The following is a 24,722-nucleotide window of genomic DNA, read 5'->3' on the forward strand; positions in this document are numbered from 1 at the left end:
AGTGTGTGTGTGGGGGGGGGGTGCATATAGTGTAAGGGGGTAGTGTGTGTGTGTGTGTGTGGGGGTGATCTAGTGTAAGGGGGTAGTGTGTGTGTGTGTGTGTGGGGGTGCATATACAGTAGTGTAAGGGAGTAGTGTGTGTGTGTGGGGGGGGGGTGCATATAGTGTAAGGAGATAGTGTGTGTGTGTATGTGGGGGGGGGGGTGATAAAGTGTAAGGGGGTAGTGTGTGTGTGTGGGGGGGTGCATATAGTGTAAGGGGGTAGTGTGTGTGTGTGTGGGGGGGGTGCATATAGTGTAAGGGGGTAGTGTGTGTGTGGGGGGGGGTGCATATAGTGTAAGGGGATAGTGTGTGTGTGTGTGTGTGGGGGGGGGTGCATATAGTGTAAGGGGATAGTGTGTGGGTGTGTGTGTGTGTGGGGGGGGGGTGCATATAGTGTAAGGGGGTAGTGTGTGTGTGTGTGGGGGGGGGTGCATATAGTGTAAGGGGGTAGTGTGTGTGTGTGGGGGGGGTGCATATAGTGTAAGGGGGTAGTGTGTGTGTGTGTGGGCGTGTGAGTGTGTGTGTGTGGGGGGGGTGCATATAGTGTAAGGGGGTAGTGTGTGTGTGTGTGGGGGGGGTGCATATAGTGTAAGGGGATAGTGTGTGTGTGTGGGGGGGGTGCATATAGTGTAAGGGGGTAGGGTAGTGTGTGCGTGTGTGTGTGGGGGGGTTGTAACTGGTGGCAGTGGGGCCCCAGTGGAGGGAGACGGGGGGGGGGGGAGTAGCACCGACTGGTCTGGACTCTGGTGAACTGGGTTTGGGATGAAAGGGGGGGCAGCATCAAATCGGTTAAAAAACACATTAAATTTGCTTGCCCATTCTCTATTCACTTTCCATGCTTACTCATGTCTCTTGTTATGATAAGTCACTTTGGATGAAGTTGTCTGCCATAACCATAACCATATTTCCTAATTGCCTTTGCATAGTGTTATATTTTAGATCGGAACAGATCAATAATTTACTCAAACCTTGTGTGTGTGTGATTTAAAAACAAACAAATCTCATGAAAAGAGCATTATGGTATGTGTCTAGTGCATGTCTGCATTGAATGACAATTATGTAGGATAATGTCCTATATCTTGACTTCATATCTTACCAGTGAGTAAGATTATTTTTTGACATTAATAATACATTGTTGTGTGTGCATGTGTCCCAGGTTATTAGTTTCATCATGTTCGCTAATTATTTGCACAAATCACACATGGGAAGTCTTGCCTGCCTACTGTTAAACTGAACTTTCATGTAGAGAGAGCCTAATCCACTGATCTGGGGTCAGTCTATGTGTCTCTGCAGGTACAGTTCACGATCACAACTGGGACTTTGACCTGAACTCCAATGGAGTCTGAGGTAGGTGTGATAGGGGAATTTGGTCTGCCAAGAATAAGGCTGGCCAATCAGAATCCTTCTTTACAATAGTCCCTCCCTCTGTCTGACAGGCACCAGAGCAGGAAGTAAAGTTGAATGACGGGTTGGTTCTCTGTTCTTTGCTAGGCAGACCGATGTGGGATACTTTTGTTAGAAACATTTTTAAATACAGTGTTTTGTCTAATGAGGAAAACAGTTTGTGTTAAAGTGAAACTTGTGAGCCTGAAAAATCTTGTGGTGAGTGCAATTCTTTTGAGAGACGGACTCAAACTCTTAGGCTGCTGCTGAAAGTGAAAGTGAAGCTGGTGAAATTGCTTTCAGAGGAGAGAGAGTTTAGTGTGGAGACAAAATGGCTTCTAAACTGGAAGAGGATCTCACATGTGCTGTGTGCTGTGACATCTTCAAGGATCCCGTGTTGTTGACCTGCACTCACAGTGTGTGTAAAACCTGTCTGCAGCAGTTCTGGGAGAGTAAAGGACACAGAGAATGTCCCTACTGCAGGAGGAAGTGCTCAAAAGAAGAATATCCCCTTAACATAGCATTAAGGAACCTGTGTGAGACCTTCGTACAGGAGAGAAGTCAGAGAGCTTCAGCAGGGTCTGAGGTGCTCTGCAGTCTGCACAGTGAGAAACTCAAGCTATTCTGTCTGGAGGATAAGCAGCCTGTGTGTCTGGTGTGTAGAGACTCTAGGAAACATAAAAATCACACCATCAGTCCCATAGATGAAGCAGCAATTGACCGTAAGGTAAGAATCTTACTCTGATATATGATACTGTACTGTAGTACTCTAGATTAACAACAACACATCTTGATATTTACCCTGGACATAAAGTAATACAGTGAGCCTATCCAGTGTGGATGATTTATGGCAGGAGGTTCTGCAGTTCCTTTAATATAACAGTAGATGGCGGTGTCTGCTCTTTTGTGTGTTGGGCATTGTGGGCTTTTCCCCTGTGGGCTGGTTCCTCGGTCAACACTCTGACTCTCACTGAGAATACAGCAGCAAACTTAAGGAAGCCCTCAAATCCCTCCAAATCACCACTTCCACTCCCAATGTGTCTTGTAGTCATAGTCATTACCAACAACAAAGTGATGAGGATGGTTTAATTGTGACCCAACATATTTTTTAGTACACTTTGTAGTAGCCTCCATGTTGCCTCTATGTCTCCCTTCTATGCAATATGCAGTACCCCCCCCCACACACACACACACCACCCTCACCCTAGACTCCTTACAAATTAAGCAACTTGGTTTATAGAGTGTAGTGTGGTGTAGGCAAGTCTAAATTAGTGTTGATCATTGTTTTCAGGAAGAGCTCAAGATCAAACTGCAGCCCTTACAGAAGAAACTGAAGACCTTTGAGGAGGTCAAACTCATCTGTCACCAAACGGCAGCTCATGTTAAGGTGAGACATGCAGCATCATGTAATAAAGAAGCATAATTGTCTAATTACGTTATCAGTAAGTCATTTAAAGTTAAGGAATATTTCAACGTAACTGAAACATCTACTCATAGTTAAATTGAATGAATGATTTTGTCATACAATCTTATTCAGACTCAAACCCAGAGCACAGAGAAGGAGATCAAGGAGCAGTTTGAGAAGCTTCACCAGTTTCTACGAGATGAAGAGGTAGCCAGGATAGCTGCACTGAGGGAGGAGGAGGAGCAGAAGAGTCAGATGATGAAGAAGAAGATTGAGAAGATGAGCAGAGACATCTCATCTCTTTCAGACACTATCAGAGCTATAGAAAAGGAGATGGGAGCTGATGACATCACATTCCTGCAGGTATGAACCATCCACTGTCTGTAAGGGTGTTAGATCTCTAACTCTAAGTCCAGTAATAATTTAACAATAGCACATCTGGCTGTAAGGGTGTTAGATCTCTAACTCTAAGTCCAGTAATAATTTAACAATAGCACATCTGGCTGTAAGGATGTTAGATCTCTAACTCTAAGTCCAGTGATAATTTAACAATAGCACATCTGGCTGTAAGGGTGTTAGATCTCTAACTCTAAGTCCAGTGATAATTTAACAATAGCACATCTGGCTGTAAGGGTGTTAGATCTCTAACTCTATGTCCAGTGATAATTTAACAATAGCACATCTGGCTGTAAGGGTGTTAGATCTCTAAGTCCAGTGATAATTTAACAATAGCACATCTGGCTGTAAGGGTGTTGGATCTCTAACTCTAAGTCCAGTGATAATTTAACAATAGCACATCTGGCTGTTTAGTTGAGGTGACCTGCACGTGTCACCCACCCCATTCCATTATCCTGATGTGTGATGTCATCTTTGGTCTCATTCTGCCGGGTTTGTGTCAGTGATCTCTGATTGAGTGTGCTGTTGATATGGTGTGAGATGATTCTAGAGAGGAGAGCAGGAACACAATAACACACACACACACACACACACACACACACACACAATCACACACAGTATGGCACTGCCGGGAGCATCATTTAAGTGTGGGTCTGCGTCAATGATCTCTGATTGTTTGATATGGTTTGATATGGATCTCTGGTCGTTGATATGGTGTGTTGATATGGTGTGTTGTTACGATAAAACAGTAATCCAAAGGATGATATGCTAAAGTAATATACTTATTTCCAGCATGGTCCTAGGTGTTACACATACACATTACAGACAGGAAAACAAATAGACAAGACACAGACAAACTGTATTTGGAGTGAAAAAGACAATAAAAGGTTGGGGGTGAGGAGGCCAGTTATCGTGGATGCAATGTGGGTGACACGTATGAGTTTGAGGCAGTTAACATACTGAAACAGCAGGGGGAGCAGTAGAGGAGAATGGGTTGGATATGCTGTGGTACAGCAGTAGCAGGTGATGGGGGGCAACAGAAAGGGCTTTGAGTTTGGGGACGGGAGAGAGTCTCTGTTGGCAGTGTTGTCAGGGTGTCAGGGGTGTGTTGATCAAAACAGGGTGAGTGTTGGGTATTTGAAACTCTCAACACTTTACCATTTCAGCAGATTAGTTATGAATGCAGATGGGGTTGTGGGTGATGCAGATTAGTTATGAATGCAGGTGGGTTTGTGGGTGGTGCAGGTTGGTTATGAATGCAGGTGGGGTTTTGGGTGATGTTATGCGCTGGTCTGTGTGTTCTGAGGGTGTTGATAAGGAGTTATGTGAATTGGTTGGAGTTGGACAAGTGAGAGTCATCATGACATACATCCAAACGAGCTCAGACAAAGCTACACAAACCATTAAAGCAGCTTATGTCAAACCCCCTCATCATATGCACACTGAACCTTCTTCACTACAGGTAGAGTGTGTTTGAGTTTTAGTTCATGCCATTGTCATCCTGCTACATGTAGCCATAATCAATAAAGTGATCATCAAGGAAAGAATACATCTGATCAACATCGGTGCAGTGCTATATAAAGACATACTACAGTACATTGTGTGTGTGTGTGTGTGTGTGTGTGTGTGTGTGTGTGTGTGTGTGTGTGTGTGTGTGTTTGCATGTTTGTGTGACTGTGTGTGTATGTGTAATTGTGTATGTGTGTGTGTGTGTGGGGTGGGTGGGGGGGGGGGGGGCGTCTGATGGAGGAATAAACAGACCTAATAACCTTTCCTCAGAAGGCGCTTGATTAGAATCTTTTCGGTATTCTGTCAATTGGTCAGTCTGTAACAAAGATAAAACAGTGCTTTAGGATATTTAAACATTCAATATTGACCAAGATGTAGCAAAAGACCTTAGACCTTATTATAGCAATAACGTTTAACCTACTTTCTCTTTTCTTATTTTCCAGAACTACAAGAGCACAGTGGAAAGGTGAGTGATCTGCCTCCTGTCTCTCTCTCTTCTCTGTGGTTCTGAACCCAAACCCACAGCAGCACTGACTCCTGAATGTTATTCCAGAGCCCAGTGCACACTGCAGGATCCAGAGAGGGTTTCAGGAGCTCTGATCAATGTGGCAAAGCACCTGGGCAACCTGAAGTTCAGAGTCTGGGAGAAGATGCAGGAGATTGTTCAGTACAGTGAGTATATCTTTACACTTCCCCCCCCTATTTTGAGTTTTTGCTCGAAATTGCACACTGCCTAACAATGGCCCTGTTGCCACATACTTTGACTTATAATCAAGTGCTTGACCTCATTTGAAAGCAGAGGCCTTGTCGATTATTTTGGTATCAATAGATTGACTGTGTGATGAACTGTCAGAGAGTGGAAAAGGGTAGAATGATAGTTTTTTTTAGGCGGTTTTGTACATCTCTGGAAATTACCACATTCTGACCTTCTGGGTCATTTATTTTGTCTTGGCAACACAACTGAGGCCCACTACTAGGTCTTGTGAGTCTGTATCTCAAAGTAGATCAATATAGGCTAAAATATGAGTACTTTAGACCATTATTTGCCAAGATATGTTCATGTGTTTTGTAAAATGCCCTATGGAAACTCCCCATAGGACTTTTGGCTACCTAAAATACATACTGACAATAAAATGCTTACTGTGTGGCAACCTCTTGGTGTAGAAGCATAATCCGGGTCTCAAATGAAAGGTAACACATTGAGGTTTGTGTAGTGTAAACAGGTATACACACACACACACACACACACACACACACACACACACACACACACACATGAAGTACACAGTGACACACACACACACACACACACACACACACACACACACACACACACACACACACACACACACACACACACACACACACACAATCACCCCCTCATTACACATCATCATCACCTAACTACAGTATTGGGTGATGAATGGATGATTGGATGGAGGACATTCCCAGTTCAGTGGGAACATCTACTCCACATCTCTATGATCGCCCTCTCACAGAGAAGCTTGTACTCACACTCCCTACTAGATATAATCAATTTCATTAAGTTACAAAAATAACTACAACTGCCCAGTTACAGGTATCATTATACTTGGTACCAGCCCTATTGATAATGACCATCATTCACATCCTCATCACACATCACTCAGTGTTCAGCTCATGTGTGTGTTCTTTCTCTCTGCAGCTCCTGTGACTCTGGATCCCAACACTGCACACCCACAACTCATCCTGTCTGAGGATCTGACCAGTGTGAGACGTGTTGATGAGAGACAGCAGCTTCCTGATAACCCAGAGAGATTTGATTACTATGGCAGTGTCCTGGGCTCTGAGGGCTTTAACTCAGGGACTCACTGCTGGGATGTGGAGGTTGGGGAGAACACATGGTGGCATGTGGGTGTGAAGGCAGAGTCGGCCCAGAGGAAGGGAGAGTATGATGAGGATGTGAGTGGAGAGTGGACTGTGTGGTATGAAGATGGTGAATATAGAGCAGCTGCTCCCCCACAGCCCTCCACTCTCCTCACAGTGCAGCAGAAACTCCAGAGGATCAGAGTGCAGCTGGACTGGGACAGAGGAGAGCTGTCATTATCTAACCCTGATACTAACACACATCTACACGCTCTCACACACACTTTCACTGAGAGTGTTTCCATACTTTAATACGGGCTGTAATATCTCCCCTTTGAGGATCCTACCAGTGAAGGCCTCAGTAACAGTAAAGCAGCATAGTTAGAGCCCATTCTGCCTCTTAACCAGAATCATTTAAAGCTGAACTATAGTGTTGGAGGATTTAATAAATCAGTAACCACTACATGTATGTGATCATAGAATATAATAGAATAGAATAGAATAAATCTTTAATGTCCACCAAGGTGGACATTTTTCTTTGCTCACCAGACATAAAAGACAGATAGACATACAGCCACAGTATAATTTCAGACATAAGAGTTGAAATATCATGATGAAATACATAGAAAAAAAATAGCATCTCAGTTTGATATTGTCACTTGGTTTGATTGAGGATACTGATGGCATTTGGAGTAAAGGATTTTTTTAAATACACTTTTTGCCAGAGGCACTCTGTAGCGCCTCCCAGACGTCAGGAGCTCAAACTGGCTAGAAAGAGGGTGTGTTCTATCCATACCTCCATGGTTCTATCTGCAATAATTTTCCTAGCTTTCTTCCTCATTCTGTCAGTATATATTTGTGTCAGATGTCTTTGAGGACTTCCTACAATTTTACTAGCCATTGACACTATCCTGTTTAGTTTGTTCTTGGATCTACAGCTTAGGTGTCCAGACCAAGCAGAGAGGTGAAAGGTTAACACACTTTCAATGTGTGTGGTGTATACTACTGTAGCTCAGTTATCTGAGCAGTAACACCCAGATGGCTCAGTCTTCTGAGTCGTTGTGAGTATTTCTTGCTAAATGTACTCGGTGTTGTCTGAAAAACTCAGATGGTTGTCAACAACTGTACATAGGTATTTAAAGTTCCCACAGTTTCAACTGCTAGGCCATTAAGTGAAACTGGCTCTGTTGTGTCTTGTTTTTTGCAGAAGACTAACTCCTTTGTTTTTGACACATTGATCTCTGGCTCGCTATCATTGGACCATGCTTCAAGGGCCTTTATGTGTGCTAGATAGGAGGCCTCACCAGAGGGTCAGTTTTTTGTAAGAGGCCTACTAACGCCATGTCATCCGCATCATTGATAGAGAACTCGTTAGTGAATAGAGAGAAAAGTAGAGGGGAAAGAACGCTGCCTTGTGGGCAGCCTGTACTGATGGTTTGCACCATTACACATACCCTCTGAGGGTGACAGGAGAGGAATCAGGCCCTTATCTATGTTCATTTTGGTTAGTCTTTGCAGGAGAATGTGTAGTTTCATGGAATTAAAAGCTGTTTGTTTGTACAGCTTTTATGATACGTGTTCGGGATGGAGGGAGTTGGGAGCCAATAGTCCTTTGGGCTGATTTCACTACTCTTTGTAGTGCCTTGCGATCGGCAGCATTGCAGTTGCCGTACCATAGAGATGCAGTTAGTGAGTATTCAATCAACCCTATCGGCACTGGCATACACACACTTATTGAAAAAACAAAAAGGGTGACACAAAAGCTATGATGTGTCTTAGTGTTTTTTAACTTATATCATAAAATAAGTAAGCCCACATTTTTCCACTTTCTTGGGCTAGTTTTCAGTGCCAGTTTCATATCAAATCATGAAACATTAAGCTGCCAACAATCTTTAAAAAATACTTCAAACACCTCTGATCTTGATCATACATATGGCAAAGAAAGACGTTAGATGCTTCGCTCTTGGACCTCAGATTGCTCAGAAAATGGTCGTACGTAAAGTAGGAACCTGACGTGGAGCAAACCACTTTTCCACGTCAAAGACGTTTTTTTTTATAAATCTGAGCGTTGGCGTGCATTTGAGCGTACGTACGGGCTAAGATCAAATCTGTGCATATACGAGCGTTTTATAAATGAGGCCCCTGCTGAACAGCAGTGACTCCACCCTGTGGAAGGGTTTGGTATGTTTAAGCTGCAGATCAGGGAGTGCTGAATGTGTTGCTCTTGGCCTTCTGGTCATCCTGAGGTAACCCCACTGCTCACCCAGCTACACTTGCCTGATGAATCAGTTCTGGGAGATTATCCATCATTCAGACAGGTGCAGCATGATAAAGATATAATATATAAAATAAAATAAAGACAATATAAAAAAGACAAAATAAAGACAAAAAGACTATAATTAATGGAACTTAGAGGACTGTGAAGAGCTATCTGAAGTATGCTGTAGTACTTGACTGGATTATAATGGTGGCCTGCACCTTTAAGAGCTGGAGGCCACATAAGAGTAAGGAGCAGCACACCACACACACATGTTTATTTATTTAATTGGTTTATTTAAAGCAACATTTTTTAATATTGATTGCCCACTGCTGACCACATTCATACAGCTGTGCATAGTGTTGCTTACGATCAGATTAAGAGAGGAGATCACAGCTGTATGTGGCTCCACACAATATCACATGTGATTACGCACCTCTCACTTTACTTTACAGATTCTTGAGCACACACTTCATTGTATTGTGTATATGTACCTGTACTACAGAACACTTTGTTTTCTTCATTATGTAGGACATTCATCTGTACAGACCACACATTGAGAATCTCATCTGCCTATTTGGAACCTGAACACCAGGATCAGTGTCTGTGTTGGAGAGAGTGTGTAATCCACTGATCTGGGGCCAGCCTCAGAGTGCATCCATGCTAAATTAACCTATACACAACATTATGTTGCACATGTTATCCATGTAACTATGTGGGACTTACAGACTTCTTGCTCTTTTTCAATTTCTTACATTTACGTTCATTTTAATATGTATTCAAAAACATCTTAATTGCCTCATCAGGCATCAGGGAAAGTCTTGCCTGTCTACTTGTAACCTGAACTCCATGAGTTAAGTATGGGGAGAGTCGGCACTCTACTGTTCTGGAGTCAGTCCCTGTGTCTCTAGCAGCTACAGTTCTAGGCTGAGTTCTATGTCACCCTATACAGTTCACACCCACAACTGGAACTGAACTCCAGTTGGTGGCAGCAGAGACCAGGGAACTGCCCTGGCAACTACGGCTGGCCAATCGGAATCCTTTCTTACCATAGTCCCTCCCTCTGCCTGACTCGTGCAGGAGCAGGAAGTGAAGTTAAGTGACAGGTTGATTTGTTCCCTCCACTAGATACTCTCACGTGGGATACTTTAGCTAGAACCTTCTTACTTTAACACAGTTTTTAAAAGTAATAAGGGAAACAGTTTGGGTCTGAAGCTGGTGAGGCTGAAAGTTGGCTGGATGAAAGTGTGAAACAGAAGCAGGCTCGGACTGGTAATCTGTACAACCGGGCAAATGCCCGGTGGGCCGGTCCACATGTGGGCCGGTGACCTCCGGGATTTTTTTTTTTAATGTTATTTAGCCTATTTGCGGCCCGTCATGTATGACCTAGGCCTAGCCTATAAATGCAGTTGCATCCATTTTGATTGGGGATGACAGGTCAATTATTTTGGCCTCTTCATGACAGGTTCATGTGTGTGTTACGATCGCGCCCCCCAGCCCCACCCCTCAAGTGGATTTGTCCAAGCAGCCGCTTGGTTTGAGGGGAAATATCATGGAGGTATTATATATAACTGGAGAGAGTGACTAAGTCCCGCCCTCCATACAAGTGAATGGTGGAGGCTAGGCTAGTAAATCCGGCCAATTCATAGTCAACGCCATCTTGAACACTGGGGTTCGGATCCAGCGCCAGTCGGCTCTGACCATGCGCCAAGTTACAAAGCTGGATATGACGCATGGACCAACGTCGATTTTTATTGGATATTCTGTAAAAAGAGAGTCGTCCTCCAGTAAGAGGGTGGCGATAATGCACATAAAGTCCTTGCCTCATAACAAGAAGAAGGAAAAGTTGCTCGGGAACGCGCATAGAGTCCGAGTGGAGTCGCCCTGAAGCGCAACTTAATTTCATTGGATAACACAGCGGCTCTAACTAAGAGCGGTCTGCCTGCTGTTCTGCTGCAAATATGCATTCGAACCTGACGTGAAATATCCGTAGTCGAACTATAAATAAACTATTCGGTTTTTAGTGCCAAGTGTAGCGCATTTTTACAGTCTATGATTAGTTTGTTTTTTATTTTATTGTTTGCCATCTCATAGCGGGTGCTCTAAACGTATTCTAGCGTTGGCCCATGACCAAATCAAGCCAATAATAGCCAGTAGCCACAATAATGACTGGAGCCAGAGCCCTCAATAGCCACCCTGTTTTGAAAATAATATTGAAGATATTCAACGGTTAAAAAGAAAGGTTGTCTGCGGACTCAGCAAAAAACAGTTTACTTACGCATCCACGACATCCAATCTTCGCGCTCACCTGTGGAGTTACCATCCAAATGAGGCAGCGGTGTCAGAGGCACAGTAGACGGCCAGAGCATCGCCTGGCGTCCAACATCGTATGATTGCATACTTTCCGTAAATCCTAAATTATGTCCAGGGTCTGCTATTTACTTTGGCTGCAAAGCACAGGTATTTTATTGAGGTAGGCTTATTCGAGGCAGACCTTTATTTCTTACATTGTACGTTATTGTGAGACATGCGTTTTGTTTGGAGCGGCATACCAGGCTATCAAACGCAGACGATTTTCGGTTTTGGTATGGGATTTAATTTACTTTTTGACTTTTATTATATAGTTAAATGTTGAGACTGATGGGCATTTAAATCTAGAGGGTATTTGATGATCACTGTAAAGTTTCGTGTAGTTGAAAAAGTGTTGGAATTTCCAGCTGTTTATTGCGAGACAAGGCCTTTCTTTCATTCATTGAACGTGCGCTGTGCTCTAATGGAAACCTTATTGCATAGCGAGGTAGCCAAAATTGAGTTTTTTTTTTAAATTATGCATTGTTTACTTTTTATTAAATTCGTAGGCTGGAATGCCTCGCGGCAATAATTGTGTTTAAATGTAGTAGCCTAGTGCTTCAGCCTCTGGCAAGCTCCAAATGGGGCGGCTATAGGTTGAGAGCAACGTGTTGGAGACCCATGGTGTAACGAGACAAGGTCTTTATGCCGCTGTTGTGTAATTTATTGTCTTTAATCATGTTTAGGCTATGTTTGTTCGGGACAAACAACAACGAAACAAGATCAATACAATTTCTTTATTTGTTTATTTGTCATATGATGGATAAACAACCATAATATGCACGTCTTCTCATAGGATCCTCAAGAAATACGCACTGAATAACGTTTGGCTGTTGCCGCCGGATAGGTACCCGCCCACCAACATGTACGCGCATGAGAGCTCGTGCCCAACACGGATTTTCGTGCATGGAGCTGGTTCCAAATGCTCCATGCAGCGCCATATTTGAAAATGGCGTATGCTAACATGCCGAAGCTAATCTGCACGCTCTTGACCCCCTGGGAAATATAGCCTAGGCTACTAGTCCATGCTGGTAGCCTATAAGTGTCCTCCGCTGGCTGGTGTTCACATCATCGCAGTTTAACCGTAAACAGTAATCAGGTGTCTAGTTTTATTCCATAAATATATTGTTTTTATAGACGTTAGTTGCACGCGCTACCAAGAGCTTCCATTTACTGCACCATGTAGTGCGGTTTGTCTGTCAACATAAAAAAAACTACGGGTAGCCTACAATTTTCGCTTGGTGGAAAAGTGTAGCACAGGTTAAAGAAAACCCATTCATGTTTGGACTCAAAAGGAACTTCAAAGTATTTCCCATATAGCCTTTTAGCTCACAACGACAGTGAAAGTGAAACTTGGAAAGTGGAAGTCTCTCCACCGAGTGTTACATTAGATGCACAATCAATCGCGAGTCGATGCACGTAAAAAGTGTCAACTGGTAGGTTAGTAACGAAGGTAACCTAATTTTGCAAAATGTGATGACGGCACACAAACTTAAGTTTAGTATAGTTGTGGTGATAGCCTACAGTTAATGTGAATCGCTGACTATAACCAAAGTAAAGGAGAAGATTTGCACCAAATAGGCCTAAAGGCTGTGGTTGTGTTTCTACAACATGCACAAATCGTGATTTTTGTCAACTATGACGATCTTCATGCATGTTCAGTAGCCTATATTTTTCATTTAGTCAAGCAGTGACATGTGGTTTAATGCATGGGGTAACATGAGACAGGGGGGGGGGATTTTGGTATCGGTGGGCTTGGGCTTGTGTGTGTGTGTGTGTGTGTGTGTGGGGGGGGGGTCTTCGGTCCAGTGGTGGGCCGGTCCAGGAGAAAATTGCCAGGGCCGAATTTTGTTCCCAGTCCGACCCTGAACAGAAGGATCTGAGTTTGGGAATGACGCGTGTGCTCTGACTGCTGAAAGTGAAAGTAAAGCTGGCGACTGAGGAGAGACTTTACAGAAAAGACGAAATGGCTTCTAAACATGAAGAGGATCTGACCTGTCCTGTGTGCTGTGACATCTTCAAGAATCCCGTCATTTTATCCTGTGCTCACAGTGTGTGTAAAGCCTGTCTGCAGCAGTTCTGGGAGAGCAAAGGATCCAGAGAATGTCCCTACTGCAGGAGGAAGTGCTCAAAGGATTTATATCCTCATAGCAAGGCGTTAAGGAACCTTTGTGAGACCTTCTTACAGGAGAGAAGTCAGAGAGCTTCAGCTTCAGCAGGGTCTGAGGTGCTCTGCAGTCTGCACAGTGAGAAACTCAAGCTCTTCTGTCTGGAGGATTAACAGCCTGTGTGTTTGGTGTGTAGAGACTCCAAAAACCACACTGGCCATAAATTCCATCCTATAGATGAAGCAACTCTTGACTGTAAGGTAAGAATGATTTCTCTTAATTATGGTGATGGGATATCGCAGCACCACGTGATCACCTTGGAGATGAATGAACGTCACTGTTGAATGTAGAGATGCTGCAGTCTGCAGTGAAGTCTGTTATTATTTCCAGGAGGAGCTCAAGATCAAACTGCAGCTTTTACAGGAGAAACTGAAGACTTTCGAGGAGGCTAAAGTGACCTGTGATAAATCAGCAAAACACATCGAGGTGAGGACCAGGCACATGTTACATAACATAGGTGGAGATGTGAATCAAGTCAGATGTACCTGTCACTCAAAATATGTTTTTAAAGGAACAAAGTTTGCTGCTAATTGGATAACCTTGACAACAGCTTTAATGGAGAATTCAGGCGATTTTCACAAAGGTCTACAGCTAGAGCCAGGGGCGGAGCTATAGACCCTTTCAACAATAAAAACAAAAAGAATGCTTGAACGTTCTATTTGGGCCCCAATCTACTTCCTCTGCATTAAGATAACATATGGAATGTTAAAAAGGAAGTCTTGTGGGGCCAACTATGATGCTGATAATGGAACTCTCTTGAAAGGGTCCATAGGTGGGGCCGCTGCCTCTGGGCCCTCCCCCAGCATTTAAATGAGGCCGACAACTGCAGTGCATGATGGGTACGATATCTGGAGGATCCATGAACGTCATCAAATTGCGACTACACTGACTAGTGAATGATGTATAGCACATGCCTGGTGTATCTTGCTCTTATGCCAAGCCAAGCATCAGCCCTGGATCATTCTTACGTTTAAAAGACTAACGCAAACAACACAGCATTTATTTATAGTTTTTATTCCAATAGTGCATTAAAACCTTCAGAAATGAGTTATCAAGGATGTTCAATATTCAAGGATGATATTTGTGGGTCTTGCCTCTCCATTCCGCAGCTCTAGCTTGAACGTTAGTCTACTACACACTAAAACTAGCCTGACGAGCCAGACCCACATTAAAATGTAGGGTCTGGGCACTCACCGTTCGCAGTGCTCAGTCCGAGGGTCGGGATAATCAGTTGTCTTTCAAATTCCCTCTGCACGCAATAGGACGCAATAGGATATTTGTTTTCAAGTAGCAGGGAATTCAATCCAAACCGTTGCAACTCTGCCATCAATCATTATGTTAAGCCCAACAAACGACTATACACGATTTCAATGCCAGATTTAGTTTCGATTTCTAGAGCTCACAAGTCAACGGAGAGTTGCTAGACTAGCCCTGGCAGCAAATGTAATTTGCTGCCTCTAGGGGCGCGTCTAGATTTCTACATGAACCTAAGCTAGCAGAAGCAGAAGCACGCTCAAAATAAGGCTTCAACATGTTAATGTGACATGGACGCTTCTGCTGGTGTCAGTCTGTAGTGGCGATTACGTAATTTGCTGCCGCTAGGGGCGCGTCTAGATTTCTAGGCTACACTAAAGCGTAATTTGGAACAAATCATGAGCATGCAGAAGAGACAGAGAGTAAGAGGCAGGTTCCACGTAGCGTGTCATGGTTGACATCTCCTGTTAAATATAAGAAACGTCAAGAGAAAAGAAATGAAAAAGGCAACAACGACAATTTGCCTGTTGAAACGCTAAGTGGCTACCAGGCTCAAAATTCTTATTTAATTGCAAACAGAAATGTAAAGCTTCCTACATTACATGCTTCCATTTCCAAAGCAACGAGTGAAGGCTGCTTGTATTAACTTAATATTGTGATATCAATGTGGTGCAATCAAACAAGGCTAGAATTGGTGAGACTGTTGAGCAAGAGACTCTACCAAGAGCTGGCAAAAGGGCCAGAACCATTGAGACTCTTCTTAAAGTGACAGTGCACTGGAGCAATGAATGAACATAAATTGATTTGATCTAGACTCAGGCCCATCTCACAGAGAAGCAGATCAAGGAGGAGTTTGTGAAGCTTCACCAGTTTCTACGAGATGAAGAGGCAGCCAGGATAGCTGCACTGAGGGAGGAAGAGGAGCAGAAGAGTCAGATGATGAAGGAGAAGATTGAGAAGATGAGCAGAGAGATCTCATCTCTTTCAGACTCAATCAGAGACCTAGAAGAGGAGATGGGAGCTGATGACATCACATTACTGCAGGTAAGAACCATCCACTCTCATGAAGTGAGTTATGTAAACATTGGATAACTGATTTTATGGTTATATGTATCATATACTCATGTACTCATATATATGTACTACATGTATTTGAATTTGAAAAGACGGTGCAACTTGGTTGACATTTAATTATTTATAATTTTCCAGAACTACAAGAGCACAGTGGAAAGGTGAGTGATCTGCCTCCTGTCTCTCTCTTCTCTGTGGTTCTGAACCCAAACCCACAGCAGCACTGACTCCTGAATGTTATTCCAGAGCCCAGTGCTCACTGCAGGAAACAGAGAGGGTTTCAGGAGCTCTGATCAATGTGGCAAAGCACCTGGGCAACCTGAAGTTCAGAGTCTGGGAGAAGATGCAGGAGACTGTTCAATACAGTAAGTACAGTACAGTCACACACACACACACACACACACACACACACACACACACACACACACACACACACATAAAAACAATATTCACTGATACATATCGGTATTTGAACCTTGAAGATGCGAGCAATGGCAATCTTAGCTTTTATGACGCCCTCGGCAACCAATTTTCAAGACTAAACCAATTTACTTCGGTGAGATTTGTCAGATTTGTTTTTTTTTTTTTTTTTTTAACAATTTCACACAATCCTGAAAAATAACACAGGCTACAGTGAAACTGTATAAATCTGTATTGAAGATATTATGAATGGAATTTGGAGGCCATTTGTGGTGTGATTGACTTTAGCCCACTAATTGCGTTAGTTGTGCGCCTGCTCCAGAAGGTAGGTAGACGAGGTCCAGAGGTGAACCTGTCCCCAGGCTCTATCACATTGTATCACATCAAATCGAATCACACCTAAACGTTATGTATTAAAATGTATTGTTTCTGAATCAAACAGCCTTATTGATAACGAGTCACATTCTCATCACAAATCTCTGTGTTCTTTCTCTCTGCAGCTCCTGTGACTCTGGATCCCAACACTGCAAAATCCAATCTCATCCTGTCTGAGGATCTGACCAGTGTGAAATGGGGTGATGAGAGGCAGCAGCTTCCTGATAACCCAGAGAGATTTGATCACTTTGCCAGTGTCCTGGGCTCTGAGGGCTTTAACTCAGGGCTCACTGCTGGGATGTGGAGGTTGGAGAGAACACACAGTGGAGTGTGGGTGTGATGACAGAGTCTCTCCAGAGGAAGGGAGACTACACCTCCACGAGTGGATGGTGGTGTGTTGGGTGTAATGGTGCTGCATATGGAGCATGTACTACACCACAGCCCCTCACTCTCCTCACAGTGCAGCAGAAACTCCAGAGGATCAGAGTGCAGCTGGACTGGGACAGAGGAGAGCTGTCATTCTCTGACCCTGATAATAACACACACCTACACACTCTCACACACACTTTCACTGAGAGAGTGTTTCCGTACTTTAATGGCTGTCGGATGTCTCTTCTGAGGATCTTACCAGTGAAGGTTTCAGTAACAGTAGAGCAGCCCAGTCACACTGCTAAAACTAGTTATTTAAAAACCATGAGAATTATTAATTTTCTATTAAGATAAAACAAAATCTAGTTTGTTTTGTTTTAGTATAAAGAAATTAAGCAATTTCTCGTTAAATCATTTGACTCCATTTAAAAAGAGTTATTTTAAGACGTCTCATCATGAAAACAAGGAAATTTGGCTGCCAGTTCTTTAAGCAAATTTGTCTTAAAAACAAGCCAACTTGGTTGCCAGTATGTTAGCCAACTTTGTCTTGATAAGACGTCTGGTCCCCCGGCGGTGGAGCGATCGGCCAAGTGTCATCAGGGCAGGGGCATTCGTCTCTCTCTTCGAAAAACTCTTGAAGATGCAACTCTTCCAATACGTCCTCTCCTAGCACTTCTGACCACCTTATACACACCTGATGCACACCTCATACACACCTGATGCACATCTGCCGTGCTCTTCCCTCTCTCCCCTCCTCAACTTCCTTTTTCTCCACTTCCCTCTCTTCCCCTCTCTACCTCCTTCCTCTACCACTTTCTCCTCCTACCACACTGTATTAGTATGTATAGAGTAGGCTCTCCTATCCTCTAGTGTTGACAGATGCAGTGGTAATTCCTTGCTAAGGTCTCCTCTGCACTGTAGCTTAAATGTTACTCTATTTCTGTAAGTGGCTTTGGATAAAAGCATCTTCCAAATGAATAAATGTGAATGCAGGAAACAGCACTGTTTTTATTGCTCTGGTCAATTTTGAGATTGTGTTGTTTCCATTAAATGTATCCTTTCAGACTAGTGCAAAGAAAATGTTCAAAATACACATTTAGGTATTTATTGCATTACACGTTGTCTATTTGAATGTTAATGTTCCTATCAAAACACATGCATGTCTCAATACATGTTTTCTTAAAAAAACAATTCTTGAGCCAGAAATCTCCACTTCAGGGTAGAACTTACATAACCCAAACTTCTCAGTTGTATATTTATATTTGGAGAGGGATTTGTAAACATTCATAGTCTGATTTATAAAACTATTTATTCCTAAAAATCATTATATGATCTATTTCTCATATTTGGAATGATAAAAAGGAATATCCAAATTCCTTTAGTGTAAAATTTTGAGTAACACTTATGCCTATAACCATTCACAAATAGATGAGAGTACACTATGAGAGTACAAGATTACAACCCTTACTTTATAAAGTTTTTTTTACCTCATCATTATCAAGAGGTCAAAGAAGCTTAATGATGCTGTATGAAACCTGAAACATCAAGTTGTAAAGGCTTATAGTATCATAATACTTCATGAGTGATGTCATGGATGTGTATAAATAGTTATTACAGGCTCTTCAGAGTGCTGCAGAAAGTTCCATTCACATGAATGCCTTACCAATGTTCCGAGGTCTGTTAAGTAAGGTGAAAATATATGCCAGTAATTATCGGAAAATAAGTCCCGATAGGGTGAACAGGACCCCAACACACCAGCGACATGGATGAATGGATGGATGTATGTGTGGATGGATGGATGGAGGTCATTCCCAGTTCAGTGGGAACATCTACTCCACATCTCTATGATCCCCCTCTCACAAAGAAGCCACAGGGACACACCAACAACACAGACACAGACAATAACAGAAAGATGGAGGGATGAATGTGATGAAAGAGTGATAGAAAACACAGCATAGTTTGGTTGATTCCTGCGTCATTCCACCCCAGATGTAATCACACTCGAGATCATCAATTTCATGGTACAGAAGTAGATACTAATGCTCACCACATTCATACAACAGCGCATATTGTTACTCAAGATCAGATTAAGAGAGAAGAGCATAGCTATGTCTACTGCATATCTTTATAACTTCAGTTTAATAATTAACACACAATGGTGTGAATATGCATGACATACAGTGCCTGCCTGCTTTTGAATCTGAACTTCAGGATCAAATCTGAACAGGATCAAAGACTGTGTGGGGAGAATCCGTGTGTGCAATCCACTGTTCTGGGGTCAGTCTCTGTGTCTGCAGAAGCTACAGTTCACACCCACAACTGGAATTTTGAACTGAACTCCACTTGGTGGTAGCAGAGATCGAGGAACTGATCCTTTTTTACCATATAGTCCCTCCCTCTACCTGACTTGTGCAGGTGCAGGAAGTGAAGTTAAGTATCGCTTAGAGTACCTTTAAGTTTTTTTCCCTCCACTAGACACCTTCATGTGCGATACTTTTGCTAGAACCTGAAAGGACTCCTGATTAAATATCTTGCTCTGCTACGATCTTTGACTATTCTGATCAGGGGCAAGTTCAAAGTGAATGTTTGATTGCAGTCAGCAACGGCTTTGATGTAGGCTCGTTTTCTCTCGTTTGTGTGCCAGAGACTGTCGTAGGGCTAGGCTATAAAACATTAAAAACGAACTATAGCATCCACAGCATCCACATTTAGCCTACAGATGAGATGACAGATATGAATGAAGAGTTGAAACGGAAGGTATGGGAACATGAAAAGTAAACAAGCAGCACCTTGTGCAAGCAACAGAGCATTCAACTTGGCACTTTTTTTTATGACTAATCAACCGAGGTGAAGTTAGTTTGATATTCGGATATTCGACAGATTTTCCAAAAAAAATGTATGCGGCCGGTTTCACCCCGTGTTTGCAGACAATGTACAAACAGATGACCTGTCTACTTGCTCCCAGCCGACCATAGGGACTGTCTAAAAAGTACCTTCTGAATTACCTTCATAGTCTTTTTTGTCAATAGCTTTGACATCATGTGACCTAGTGACTCCAAACCAATGCAGAATTGTTATCCTATATGGGACTCATCGGGCACACCTCTTTTTATGGTCACTGTATGCACACTGTATTTTATATGAATATTTTAAAGATAATACATTATTTCATATAAGAAACAGTCTCCTTTTTTTCAATACCTCCCAGGTCATGTGACCTAGTGACTCCAAACCAATGCAGAATTGTTATCCTATATAGGACTCATCGGGCACACCTCTTTTTTATGATCACTGTATGCACACTGTATTTTATATGAATATTTTAAAGATAATACATTATTTACCATAAGAAACGGTCTCCTTTTTTTCAATACCTCCCAAGCCATGCGACCTAGTGACTCCAAACCAATGCAGAATAGTTATCCTATATGGGACTCATCAGACACACCTCTTTTTATGGTCACTGTATGCACACTGTATTTTATATGAATATATTGTAAAAAAAAACATTATTTCCTATATGAATGGTCCTCTTTTTTCAATACCTCCCAAGTCATGTGACCTAGTGACTCCAAACCAATGCAGAATAGTTATCCTATATGGGACTCATCGGGCACACCTCTTTTTATGGTCACTGTATGCACACTGTATTTTATATGAATATTTTAAAGAAAATACATTATTTCCCATAAGGAATGGTCTCCTTTTTTTCAATACCTCCCAAGTCATGTGACCTAGGAACTCCAAACCAATGCAGAATAGTTACCCTATATGGGATTCATCAGACACACCTCTTTTTATAGCCACTGTATGCACGCTGTATTTTATATGATTTTTTTAAATAAAATACATTATACACAAAGAGGTGTGTCTGATGAGTCCCATATAGGATAACTATTCTGCATTGGTTTGGAGTCACTAGGTCATATGGCTTGGGAGGTATTGAAAAAAAGGAGACTGTTTCTTATATGAAATAATGTATTTTCTTTAAAATATTAATGTAAAATACAGTGTGCATACAGTGACCATAAAAAGAGGTGTGCCCGATGAGTCCCATATAGGATAACTATTCTGCATTGGTTTGGAGTTACTAGGTCGCATGGCTTGGGAGGTATTGAAAAAAAGGAGACCGTTTCTTATGGTAAATAATGTATTTTCTTTAAAATATTCATATAAAATACAGTGTGCATACAGTGACTATAAAAAGAGGTGTGCCCGATGAGTCCTATATAGGATAACTATTCTGCATTGGTTTGGAGACACTAGGTCGCATGACCTGGGAGGTATTGAAAAAAAGGAGACTGTTTCTTATATGAAATAATGTATTTTCTTTAAATATTAATATAAAATACTGTGTGCATACAGTGACTATAAAAATAGGTGTGTCTGATGAGTCCCATATAGGATAACAATTCTGCATTGGTTCTGAGTCACTAGTTCACATGACTTGGGAGGTATTGAAAAAAATGACCATTCATATAGGATATAATGTATTATCTTTAAAATATTCATATAAAATACAGTGTGCATACAGTGACCATAAAAAGAGGTGTGTCTGATGAGTCCGATATAGGATAAATATTCTGCATTGATTTGGAGTCACTAGGTCACATGATGTCAAAGCTATTGACAAAAAAGACTATGAAGGTAATTCAGAAGGTACTTTTTAGACGGTCCCTAAGGTCGGCTGGGAGCAAGTAGACAGGCCATCTGTTTGTACATTGTCTGCAAACACGGGGTGAAACCGGCCTCGGTTGATTAGTCATAAAAAAAAGTGCCAAGTTGAATGCTCTGTTGCTTGCACAAGGTGCTTGTTTACTTTTTTCTTATCTGTCATCTCATCTGTAGGCTAAATGTGGATGCTGTGGATGCTATAGTTCGTTTTTAATGTTTTATAGCCTAGCCCTACGACAGTCTCTGGCACACAAACGAGAGAAAACGAGCCTACATCAAAGCCGTTGCTGACTGCAATCAAACATTCACTTTTAACTTGCCCCTGATCAGAATAGTCAAAGATCGTAGCGGAGCAAGATATTTAATCAGGAGACACTTCCGGGAACCCGGGTCGCACGAGGAGGGGGTACAAACATAGACATAATATACATGTATATTATGTATATAATATACATGTATTATTATATATGTATATTATGTCTATGGGTACAAATGACATTCTATTCTACCCCTCCTCCCCCCCTTTATGCAGTCCAGAGGCAGCGACTGTTCCATTGAAGTCTATGGCCAACAAATGGTCTATAGAGTTAGGGATGTAAAATGTGGGCACGTTTTCATGATCCTCAAACCCTTATGACCATTTCAGGTACATTTTTAGCATTTTTGAGCCTGGAGATAGCATTTTCTAGTCTTAGCATTTTCCAGTCTGGAGAAAATTGACCTTATATCAGGTGTGCGCCTGTTATTTACTTCTGCTACTTTTGGCCAGTTGCTACGCCCATCAATAGGCTCCTCTTAAAGACTCGATCCCCATTTCGCGCCCATAGACATACTCGTCTACCCATAGGAAGGTTTTTATCATGGGAGTGCTGTACCTGACCAATCAGCTTGCAGCTTCTCTAGATTCCTCCCCATGACTGTTTTCAGGAATTTCAGTTATGCATGGACGGTTCGCTGTACAACACGCTGAATTACATTGGTATGTGACAATTTTGGTTAAAAAGTAGTAGTTTTTAAAGATACTTTAACTGACCATAAGGTGATTGCAAATAACATATAAAGATGAAGGCCTAAAGCTTGTAGAGTGAATGTTAAAACAGAATTGTATTTAGCGCCGTGAAAGGGAAGCTATAAAAGGAATCTCATGTTGGACGTGAGATCATTTAAAAAGTACAATGTTTTAGACTGTAGTTTAGATATCTGAAGAGAAAAGGTAGTATTTGTAATTGTTTGTTGTGTTTTTTCTGTCAAAGAGAATGGCTTCAAAGCTAGAGGAGGATCTCTCCTGTCCAGTGTGCTGTGAAATTTTCAAGGATCCCGTTTTCCTGTCCTGCAGTCACAGCATCTGTAAAGCCTGTCTGCAGCAGTTCTGGGAGAGCAAAGGGTCCAGAGAATGTCCTGTCTGCAGGACTAAGTCATCAAAGGAGTTCCCCCTCCCAAATCTGGTTTTAAATAACCTGTGTGAGACTTACTTACAAGAGAGAGATCAGGCAGACGCACTCTGCAAAGAGCACAAAAGAAAACTGGAGCTCTTCTGCCAAGATGACAAACAGCTTGTGTGCCTGGTGTGTCTGTGCTCAAAATTACACAAAAATCACAGCTTCAGTCCTACTGGAGAAGCAGCTTCTGAGATGAAGGTAAGGCCTTTTGAACATGCTATATACCATGGCAGCACCTTTTTGCATGTCCTTCCATCCCTACAATTGAAGCTGCTGCCAGCTCAACCGGCTGCTACAGTACTACATGTACACAAGGACTGCCAGCGGAAAAGGCAGTGGTTAATTGTCTTTGTTAATGACAGCTAGTTGTGGTGTGTGATAATGGATTTAAGTTCCACACTAATGTGGCCCATTCATTTCAGGAGGAGCTCAAGGGCAATCTGCAACTTCTACAGGAGAAGCTGAAGTACTTTGAGCAAGCTAAAGTCAACTATGACAAAACAACTGAATACATTAAGGTTAGTGTGATCTACTGTCATGATTTGTGTAACCTGTGTCGCGTTGACTGGCCACCGACCTGCCTGGGCTTGAACCCACAGCCTGCCATATCCAGCCATATCCAACAGGAGGGGCTCTCTCCCCAATCTTCACATAGCTCATCACTTCCTGGCTTCCAGCTTTAGAGAGTTGCCCCCTCCCACACACACAAACCTCTGCATGTCAGTCAATCCATTGCAGTAGTCCTGCGCCAGTAACGTAATAACTGTAACTTCTGAACTGTAACACTGATGTCAACCTTTCTAACCAGTTTAGAACAGCTGTAAAAAAAACTTGACATTATTTTGACAGTGTACAAAAAATAACAAGGAGGCAATGGCATATGCAATTGCGTTATTATTTATTTCATCACTAAGGATTTTTCCGAATTTACATAATATACTGTTATGATGTTTTGGAAATGTTTCAGGACACAGATTTGTAAAATGAGTTATGTGCTATTTGTCTTACTATATTTCCAAATTTTTTATGAACTATAAACACTCATGAAGCTGATGCCTTTTTTCAGACTCAAACCCAGAACACAGAGAAGCAGATCAAAAAGGAGATTGAGAAGCTTCACCAGTTTCTACGAGATGAAGAGGCAGCCAGGATAGCTGCACTGAGGGAGGAAGAGGAGCAGAAGAGTCAGATGATGAAGGAGAAGATTGAGAAGATGAGCAGAGAGATCTCATCTCTTTCAGACACTATCAGAGCCATAGAAGAGGAGATGGGGGCTGATGACATCACATTCCTACAGGTAGGAACTGTTGTGTTCTCTTCAATAATCAGTCCTTTAGTTCAACATTATGTTCACTTTTACCGGTCTGTCTCATTCTAGTTATCATTCCAGGTGCTCTCAGGATAACCTAACATCTGCTATACTACATTTTCCTCCCTTGCTTAGAATAAAAGCATATCTGTAATGTAACTAAGTATAGCATAAGTATAAGTATATATACTCTTTTGATCCCGTGAGGGAAATTTGGTCTCTGCATTTATTCCAATCTGTGAATTAGTGAAACACACTCAGCACACAGTGAACACATAGTGAAGTGAAGCACACACTAATCCCGGCGCAGTGAGCTGCCTGCAACAACAGCGACACTCTGGGAGCAGTGAGGGGTTAGGGGCCTTGTTCAAGGGCACTTCAGCCTTGCCTATTGGTCGGGGTTCGTACCGGCAACCCTCCGGTTACAAGTCTGAAGCGCTGGCTGCCCCAAAAACTA

The 24,722-nt window shown here is 42.3% G+C and overlaps 1 protein-coding gene and 1 pseudogene across 1 annotated transcript; both read left to right on the forward strand.

Annotated features, from left to right (window-relative positions):
- Positions 1–1,499: 1,499 nt before the first annotated feature.
- LOC143100922 (E3 ubiquitin-protein ligase TRIM39-like) lies at positions 1,500–17,842 on the forward strand (annotated as a pseudogene).
- Positions 17,843–22,773: 4,931 nt separating this feature from the next.
- LOC143100923 (E3 ubiquitin-protein ligase TRIM35-like) lies at positions 22,774–24,361 on the forward strand. The gene is made up of 4 exons (XM_076264514.1): positions 22,774–23,154; positions 23,379–23,474; positions 24,023–24,253; positions 24,335–24,361. Exons 1-4 carry the CDS (start codon positions 22,774–22,776, stop codon positions 24,359–24,361), a joined length of 735 nt encoding a protein of 244 aa, XP_076120629.1.
- The last annotated feature ends 361 nt before the right edge of the window (positions 24,362–24,722 follow it).

The sequence above is a fragment of the Alosa pseudoharengus genome, unplaced genomic scaffold (genome assembly GCF_046254945.1).
Source record: "Alosa pseudoharengus isolate Yale_2024_CS ecotype anadromous, Long Island Sound unplaced genomic scaffold, YU_APseudo_1.1 YU_APseudo_1.1_scf_3, whole genome shotgun sequence".
NCBI lineage: Eukaryota > Metazoa > Chordata > Actinopteri > Clupeiformes > Clupeidae > Alosa > Alosa pseudoharengus.

Coding starts and splice junctions, on each gene's coding strand:
- LOC143100923 (XM_076264514.1), top strand. CDS start 22,774: ATGGCTTCAAAGCTAGAGGAGGATCTCTCCTGTCCAGTGTGCTGTGAA. Junction 23,155..23,378: donor AAGCAGCTTCTGAGATGAAG/GTAAGGCCTTTT, acceptor CATTCATTTCAG/GAGGAGCTCAAGGGCAATCT. Junction 24,254..24,334: donor ATGACATCACATTCCTACAG/GTAGGAACTGTT, acceptor GTCTCATTCTAG/TTATCATTCCAGGTGCTCTC.